This window comes from Nuphar pumila, chromosome 4, assembly GCF_984573655.1.
Source record: "Nuphar pumila chromosome 4, dmNupPumi1.hap1.1, whole genome shotgun sequence".
NCBI classification, from domain to species: Eukaryota; Viridiplantae; Streptophyta; class Magnoliopsida; order Nymphaeales; family Nymphaeaceae; genus Nuphar; species Nuphar pumila.
The window spans coordinates 142,370,274-142,380,223 of record NC_143252.1 but is presented as its reverse complement, the minus strand read 5'-3'; the positions used below and the strand labels follow the sequence as shown (position 1 = coordinate 142,380,223).

At 36.3% G+C, this 9,950-nt stretch overlaps 1 protein-coding gene across 1 annotated transcript; it reads right to left on the bottom strand.

Annotated features, from left to right (window-relative positions):
• Positions 1-1,655: 1,655 nt before the first annotated feature.
• LOC149841404 (uncharacterized) lies at positions 1,656-2,849 on the bottom strand. The gene has a single exon (XM_090004791.1). It carries the CDS (start codon positions 2,767-2,769, stop codon positions 1,942-1,944), a length of 828 nt encoding a protein of 275 aa, XP_089860917.1. The 5' UTR covers positions 2,770-2,849; the 3' UTR covers positions 1,656-1,941.
• Between the last annotated feature and the right edge of the window lie 7,101 nt (positions 2,850-9,950).

Genomic DNA, 9,950 nt, shown 5'->3' with positions numbered 1-9,950 from the left:
AACTCTCATAGGCAAAACTTTCTTTTTCTATGAGAGTTTTTCTCTCTTCCAAGTGTGCCCTTAATGTAGAGATTCATAAGATCGTTCTTAGAACCTATATATTTGATAATCAAAGCTAAAGTTACACTAGAATATCTAGGAATGTCGAAAAATAAAGAGGACATTCAAAAGAAACTCTAGAATTAACTAACTTTTAACAAAACTAGAAATCAATCCATAATCCAACTCTGAATAAAACCTCCTGAATCTCTCGTATCTACCTATAAATTAAGGCTTCTTAATTCTAAACCAAACAAAATACTTATTCTGAAAACTTTCCCAACAAACCAAGCGGAACATAAACAGTCATATAACCCATATTCCATCTCACCACAAACAAACTGTGAAGCTAAACTTGCTTTAAAGGGCGTATACAAGGTTGTCCCAGGTAACAAAAACTCTGTTTAAAACAAGTTCTCAATAAAACTTTAAAAAAAACAACAACAATTGAAACTTATCTTTTTCAAAATTGGCAAAAAAACGTTCTTCTTTTGAGAGAAACATTTAGAATAGGAAAACTTATATTTAAGTAAAATATATTTAAAAAAACTCAATTAAGGATCCAATTAGATCGGATCTTGGGTTTGGATCATAATGATTATTGAATTTGAATCTCGTTGTTCTTATATTCTATATAACTTATTTTTAATAAAAAATTCTCATATACATGTCTATTTTTTCCTTGTTTTTGTAAAATTAAAACAGATTTGAACATGTATGTATTGTTTGCTAACTTTTTTGGACGCTGTCTGCTACACCTGCCCAGCTCTTTCCCACCTACCCCCTGTCATTCTCTCTATATATAATATGAGAACTAATGTGTGAACCGTGATTTACATGAATTTTTTTTTCTTTTCTCTTGAATCTAATCATACGGATATGATCTATGCTAGATTTTTTTAACGCTTTAAAATCAATGGCACATAATCTTCATAAATATTCAAGCATTCAAAAAATATGTTTTTCATCAAAAAATGAACGATCCTGTGGTTGGATTTACAGAAAGTGTTGAAAATGCTCATATTTCTAGATCTCATATTTCAGTTTTCATATTGTAGACTATATATATTTTTTATTTATATATGGTTGGATTTACAGAAAAAATATTAAAAATGCACATATTTCTAGATCTCATATTTCAGTTTTCATATTCTAGACCATATATATATATATATATATATATATATATATATATATATATATATATATATATATATATATATATATATATATATATATATATATATACCTTGCTTGAAACTTTGAAAGTTGCCTCTATAGCAGCCTCCAACGGGCCATGTCATAGTCATAAATGGTACTCGTAAACACACCAACTTTAAATCAAACTAAAAGTATCATTGATGGCCGATTTACCACAAAAGAACATGGCGGTCACACACCCCAAATAATGAATTTTACCACAAAAAACAATGAGAAAGAGACAAACTTTGCACCAAGCAAGAAAAAAGGGAGATAAAAAATGACCCAAAAATGACATGTTTTTTTTTACGTACAGCTGTGTCCGTGAAAAAAAATATCCAAAATTTAGAGAGACGTGTAAAACACAAAATTGAGAGAGAGAGAGAGAGAGAAATGGGTTGAACAAATAAATGCTATTGAGATCAAACAAATGTTATAATTGATAGCCAATTTACAACAAAAGAATATGGAACTCTAAATTGTAAGAATCACACAAACCCATGTAACGAATTTTAGCACATAAAAGAACATATTAAAAAGAGAAAAAACCTTACCCCCCAAGAAAAAAAAGTGTTCTAGAGATCACACATCATGTTTTTTACATACACTTGAAGCTATGGAAACAAAACCCAATCACTCTTCCTTCTTTCTCCATTAGAGACGTGTAAAACACATAAATCTAGAGAGAGAGAGAGAGAGAGATCATGAACGGGTGAATAAGCCGAGCGCACCGACCGTGCCGGATCCGAACCCGAGGCAGCCCAAGAGGCCCCTCCTGTACGGTAGGAAGGTCCGCCTCTTTAGCTCCTCCGACACCGCCCGGTTGGCCGCGTAGTGGAGCTCGTGCGGCGACCTCCTCCCGCTGCCGGCCGGGCTCCCCGTCGACCGGAAGCTCAAGTTCTTCGCGTCCGACTTTTTCGCCCTCCCCTCCGACGCGCTCCTGAACAGCAGGTCCTTCAGGCTCCACCTCTTGCTTCCCTTCGACGACGATGCCTTCAGCCCCTCCGGCTCTTCTCCGGCGCCGAAAAATCCGGTCCGCAGCGGCGACAGTGAGCGGGTGCGCGTCCTCCGACCGCGCTCCTTCCGGCCCTCAGCCTTCCGAGTCTCCTCCACCGCCGCCATGAACGGATCGAAATCGTCGGCCGGCGACCGACGGGAAGGAGGGGCGGAGACCTCAGGCAGCTGCAGCCTCGACGGGGGCTTGAGCGGCCGTATCTTGCCCTCGTGGAAGAGCTCGTCGGCCGTGGAGATCGCCAGTTTCTCAGCGAATAGGCAGTTGAACTCGAACTCGAAGTCGTCGGGGACGGGCTCGTCCTTGGAGGCTTTGGGCCTACCTGGGGAGTCCTCCCAGAGGAAGGGCACGACGGCGGAGTGGGCTCGGCTCGGGCTGGTGGGCGCGCTGAAGTAGAACACGCCGCCGACCCCGCCCCGGCGCGCCGGGCTCGACGGCGCCGTGGTGAAGGGGGACGAGCACGCGCTGCCGTCGAACTGGAAGCCCGTTGGGGGAGGCACTGGCCGGACGACTTCCATACTTTTTCCTCGCCGGAATCCGGTGGCTCTCGGTGGGCTGGTTTCTTTTCTACCTGTCCTTAGAGAGAGAGAGAGGAAGAGAGGGTGGTGGGGATTTAACGGTAGGCAGAGAGAGAGAGAGAGAGAGGAAGAAGAACAAGAAAGAAGAGAGAAAGTGCGAAGCTTGACCGCGGCGCCTCCTTAAGAAACTTCTTTATGCATTCCCCACGTGCTCGCCTTGGTTGAAGAGATCGGATCCTATTGTAGGACATATGATGGAAATCCATCATATGTCGATCCTAGCCGTCCAGATACATGGTTGGACGGCTTGAATCTAACGTGTGATACACGACATCATATGTCATAGGATGGACTAAAGGATTGCCATCGGGCCATGTATTCAACGAGTTGTCAGGTGGGGGTGTAAATGGATCCGATGGAGTTGTAATTGTTTTGTTCTGCCCCAAACACTAAGATCTGCTTGGTTACTCAACCAGGCAGTCGACCAGGGTGGGGGACAAACAGATGAACTGCGATTTTATATATTTTTATTATATTATAAAATAGAAACAACATTAAACTTTGTTATTTATATTATTGTAAATGAAGTTATAATTTAATTGATGTTTAACATTATTTAACTGGTTTGAATTATATATACATGTGTGTTTTATGTGCGTAATTATGTATATAATAGGTGACACTTTGTTGAATTCAAGTTTGAAATGTGTTTAGATTGAAGATTGAATTATATATATATAACTGGTACTTTGCTGAATTAAAGTTTAAAATGTGTTTGAATTGAAAATTGAATTATATATATAAAGGTAATTATGTTACGTAGAAGTTTGAAATAAAAATTGAATTATATATATAATTGATGACTATGTTGAAATAAAGTTTGAATTCTGTATATTCTTAATTTGAAATGAAGTTTAAAGTGTATTTGAAATGAAGATTGAATTTTGTAAAAACAAAAACAAATTCTGTTTGAAATAAAGTTTAAAACATGTTGGAATTAAAGATTGAATTGTTTGAATTTCTTCCAAATATGTGAATTTTCTATGCAAATTTTCATACATACATGCAAGTTTCCTTCAAAATAAGAGAATTTTCTTTTTATGTGCAAAATTTTGCAAAAATATGAGAAATTAACACATACAAAACTTGTGAATTTTCTCTTAAATTTATAAATTTCCAACTAAATATGTGAACTTCCTCTACAAATTCACACATAAACGAATTTTTTTCTTATATGCAAAATTTCACAAAATGATATGAAATTCACACGTACACAGAGCATATCACATGTATACAAAACATGTGATTTTTTCCTATATTTATGAATTTCTAACTAAATATACGAATTTCCTACTTATGTATAAAATTTTATCAAATATATAATATTTTTACTTTAAATTTTATTGTTAAAACCATATCCATCTATTTAATAATTTTATAATACATACAAATAAAATTGAAATTTACAACTAAAATTCACCCACAAACATAACTGAACTACGGATTCTATCAACTTAATATGCAAAATTACAAGTAAGATTTTAAATACAACCATGAATCAACTTTATATCCAAATGATATCCAAGTTTTTCTTCATTATGTCAAAATTACATCCATGTTTTTATTGTCAAAATATAATATAAATAACCATCAATATATACTATCCATGATTGTCCATAGTATAGCTAACTTCTTCTCGACATTTGACACCTCATCGTCTCATGCCCTCTCTTTCTTCCCCTCAACCATCTCTTTGACCCACGGTAAACGGACCTTATTCATCTCACACTTCTATAATTTCATCATACGCTTTCTATAAATAGACATATTATTCTGAAAAAGGGTTATTAAAAAACAACTAACAATAACTTACATTAAAAAAATATATACCTATAATAAAATATGACATATAACATACCTGCATGAAATTTAATTATACGCCTAAGCGCAAGTATTGCATGTACGTTAGGATTGCACAATCATATATATAATAATCATATACCAAGTCAATATCAAGTACATATACGAATTGAGTTGATAAATATGTGCAAAGTAATTATGAATTCATTTACTTGAGAATATCTTATACAACATCTTCCATTCTCAACATCAATTGAAATTGAATATCAACACGTACAAGTAAGTATCATTAGTAGTACACACACAACTCAGGTCGTTAATAATTATAACTCAGCTACCTCAATTGTGTCATTCCTTGGGGGTTAGGATAGGGTGGTGTTAAGGTCGATGAACTGATATTGCATGCCTTTCTTGTGCCATGTCTATATAACGTTGTTGTCAAGTGAAGCATGTTGATTCTCTGGGGGCAAGTGGTAAGCCAACAAGCTTTTACAATGCCAGGACAATGACTGTATCTATTGCAGGCAAAGCCAACATGGCTAGGTCTTTGATCCTATTGGTGGTTTCTCGGTGTAACATTTTAGAAGTTATTAAGCATACTTCTGGCACATGAGTTGGTTGATTCTATGCTCTCCAGCAAGAAAAAAGAGGTCATCTTTAAAACAGATTTGGCAAAAGCTTTTGACCATATTGATTGGGATTTTCTTTAAGATACCCTACTTGTCTTCGGTTTTGATAAGAGTTGGATAAATACAATCATTACCCGTGTAAGGACCCCTATTGATGTATTCACAAAATCAAAATCAGAATACAAATATGTATCGATAGACGTCATGATGCAACGTGCAGGTGCTCGGTGTTCTCCTCAGCCTATTAACGCCCACGATGAGCCCAAGCCTTCAAGTCGAGGGTGAACAGGACCTTAAACCCAAATTAAAACTTCTAGAATGTGGGCAATAGGTTGTTTGTTGCTCTCATCATACAACCCAACCTCTCCTTTTATAATGGGAGATATAGGGGTGGTTATTGAGTGTGGTCTCTCCACATTCACGTAACCTCCACCCCACTAACACCCATAAACTGCCCACTAACGGTCCACTAACCATGGTGTCAAACTGGGTCACCTTATGGGTTGGATCCAAATCTGAAATGTTCAACATGATCCCACTTGACCTATTGAAACTAAAAGTGTACTAAATCAAGGTTTATATCGTTATCTCGGTTTAATTCTTCATGTGGGTTCATATGCTATCTTGTATCACAAGAATGAATCATATGAGTCATGGAGATGAACACCTCTTTATGAAATGTCATATTTTTATATACTACAATACAATTCATTTTCAGTGCTTTTGCATGTTAAGATTACCTTTATGAATGGGTTGGTCTCTAACCCATTCTATTGGTCCTTTAATATTGTTATTCTACTATTCTCTCTAACCAAATGAGAGATCCTTTATGCAAAATCAATAATACACAAAACCATAGAGAATCAATTTATTTTCACAAATACAATCACATAATGTATTGTTATACATCAAAAGAAATAAAAAAAGACCCATCCCCTTTACATGTTGAGAACACAATCTCGGTGTTAGCCCTTTAGTAAGGGGATCTAAAGTCATTTTTTTGTACCAACTGTATCAATACCTACCAGATGATTCTCAGTCCTTTATTTAACAATAAAGTTTTTTAACTCTATGTGTCGACACGAGGTTGAGATCTTGTTGTTATTAGAGAAGGACACAACTGCTTCATTATCACAAAAGATCTTTAGTAGTCTCTCAATAGAGTCCACAATTTCAATACCCATAATGAAGTTTCTTATCCAAATGCCCTGAGACGAAGTCTCGTATAGAGCAATAAATTTTGCCTTCAAGGTATGAGCAACAATTGTAGACTGTTTTCCACTTCTTCATGAGACAACACCACTTTCTAGTAGGAAGATGTATCCAGTAGTGGTGTAACGCTCCAAAAATCATGAACTTGTAACCTTTAAAAAAAAAATTGAAAGCTTGGAAATCATTCGTTTATCAGAGTTTTAAATAGCAGTTCAACGAAAAATGATATTTGAAATAGCAAGTCAATAGACCTTAGGCACATTACAACGTAAACTTTTCTTCACAAACAGATTTAGAATCCGTACATTTAAAAAACCAAATAGATTATGAAAATGCAATTTTTAATAGTTTAAGACTTGTACAAAGAAGAGATTTTCAAGAAAACCTTTATGCAATTTTATCGAAATGTCCTCAGGTGCAAAATGTTAGGGAAAGAGTCTCATTTTGATCTCATCACGCCATCGTGTCATCGCAATCCGTACAGACCCAATCATCATCTATGCCTATAAAATAGGTTAATTCCACGAAAAACTCGTAGGTGCACAAGTGAGACAATATGAAACTAATGTGCAATACTCTAAAACAAGTATGATTTTACTTAAGGAGTAAGTCACCTTTAGCATGAGCAATAAATTATACAAATAAACAAGTATCTCTAATATGATCAATTGAGTTAAGCAACTGAGCAATTAACTATCAAAAGGTAAGAGTTCATCCATCACAAGATATACACAGTTTTATGACATGTAGATACATTAATCATAAGATGCACAATAAGTAGTTTTATAAATTAGCAGATGTAAGTTGTAAGCAATCACACGACAATAATTACATTAGTCATAAGATGTGAACAATTCATAGATTATGAGTTGTAAGCAATTGCACAACAAATAATTCCATCAATAATAAGGTATAGACAGTGTGTAAATTATAAACTGTAAGCAATTGCACAACAATCAATTGCATTAGCCATAAGATATGAACAATTCGTACATTACGAGCTGTAAGCAATTGCATAACAAGCAAATTTTATTAATCATAAGAGACTCGATCCAACAAGTGTTATGAACAAGATATTTATTGTTTCGAGATTAGCCAGCCTTGCGGGTACGCACAAGGCACAACATGTAAAAACAACTGAGATTAATCTGGGGGTTTATTATTCCATGTATTTTAGATACCTCAGGTAGCTAGCTAAGTCTGCCCATAAGGAGACGGTCAATGACCGAGAGAGAATTTCTGAAAGGCCACTCGTTCAAAGGATGCATCCAACTTCTACAAAAGTGCCTGAAGATACCTTTTGTAGCCCATTTTTTCTAACTTCGATGACTAGAGAAGCCGAATTCTTTGCCCGTAATAGCCATTAATGGTCTATCCATTAAAGTTTTGTACCATCCATACTCTCTCTTGATGAACCGTAGCGAACTGGCACAATGGGGGTTTCTTAACCGCCACCTCATTCTACATGCTCTTGTCCATTAGACTCACTCGAGCATCTTGCCTGTGAAGGCGCATAGTCACTATTTTGTGAATTTCAACATTTGTGCCTATTGCACGTTACGAGGTTTTATCAACCTCACAAGATACTCATCGTCCTTGTCCAAAGGTACGACTATGATGGTAGATAAGGGTTACTCAAAAGTATCCCACCATAGAGTAAGTCCATGCATGTCTACACTCAAGAAAATCCAAAATCCCCATAGGAAAACATTTTCTCGAGATTAAGGCACTAGTACCCAATTTTGCATGTTGTCGAAAAGAGTGAACATTAGTATGTGCGCTTGCATGCCCTGCAAGGTTTGCCTTGGAAGAATCACAAGAAGCAAATCCTCACATCATGGGTGGTAGCTCAAAACAGTAGTAACAGAACCCAAAAACATAATAACATCATCTAACGATTATCATACTGTAATGCAGTGGCGGAGCCAGAAGTTTTTCGTTGGGTGGGCAGACTTCGGGTCTCGGGGACAATGCTATGATCTTGAAGGACGAGCCTGCTAGGAAGGGATCAATAAGGAACTATTTGAACGTGTTCGATTTTTCAATTCAAATTTAGTAGCATTCCTCATTAACTAGATTTATTAGCTATGTAACTGAAATACAAGAATGAAGGATACAGAGTCCTATGGTAATACGATAAACAACAATTTGTCCCCTAATAACCAAAATGTTTAAAACTAACCTTTACTCGTTTATACCCACTAAAAGTGAACCTCTTCAATTATGTGTTTTCTCTCACAGACAAAGATAAAGAAACCACAATCCATATATGAGTCTTGTTCACTTACCAAAGCCCAAACATGATATAGAATTCAACCATAATTTTTGGATTTTTAATATCCAAAAACAAAAAACTATACTCATATATGTCACAACAATATTCACATTGAAATCTCTGAAATTGTTACCCCAAAATGAACTATAGAGACAAATGGATTAAAGAAAAGTGAGAAGGGTTTACCTTGAACTCCCGGAGGCGGTTTCACCATCGAAACAACAGTCAAATTGTTGTTGTTGGGAAAACCAGCAGACGACAGGGAGGCAGAATGTTGCACAAAATCATCCATCTTTTCGTCGTCGCCGATGCTTATGGTGTCTTTTTCTTCCCTTTTTGAGTGTAGAGATAGAATCATAAACTACAACATCATTCTTTTGAGAGCATAGATTGATCTGGAATCGGTCAACTATGTTGTATATTAGAAAACGTTAATGCAAATTATCGTTTTGTTTTTTGTTCCCTTTGCTTGTTGCTCTGGTTGCAAATATGCAATTGCGATGATGATTTTTTTTAGCCAGCTGTAGGCTTGAAAGAGAGAACGCTCTCAACAACTCATTGCTCTCACGTCCTATTTAATGAGAATTTCCCCCAAAATCATCTGCACTAATTTTAGTTCTTAAATGCTCTTTGATTCTGTAGTGATTGAGACTTCGACGTTTGGGTCCTATCTAGATAGTTGTATCATTATTCATAAAATCACATTCGTGAGATTATTTCAGCTGGTCAGGTTTTCAATTACATCCATAACCTTGCGAAAAATATCAAAACAATTGCCTTACTGTGAATTGCTAAGCCTTACAAACAAAATGGTCTGGTTCCCTCAACACGTCTTTTAAAATCAAGTTCACGTTAGCTGTTTGTTGCCATGTTTGAAGTTCTCACTGTTCTCCCCAAAATCTCCACCTCTTTTGAACCATTTCACGGTTTGCCTGATTTTTGTATAACTGGCAACATGTCACCATAGACTTCAGTTTTTGGGTCGGTATGTGTGTGCACACCCTTAAAAGTTGTTGTATATTTTACCCAAAATGACTTAGATGATTCTCACTTTTGGCACCAAACTTTGTTTTGAACGAGACTAGATAAATATGTCAAACATTGCCAATTCACTACTCAAAATATGTGAAACATGGGCACTTGATTTTTTTCACCATCAATTTTTATCATCTTTTTTTCTTTTCTACCCATTTAGGATAAGGGGC

Excerpts from the sequence above, each read along its gene's own strand:
- LOC149841404 (XM_090004791.1), bottom strand. The coding sequence starts at position 2,769 with ATGGAAGTCGTCCGGCCAGTGCCTCCCCCAACGGGCTTCCAGTTCGAC.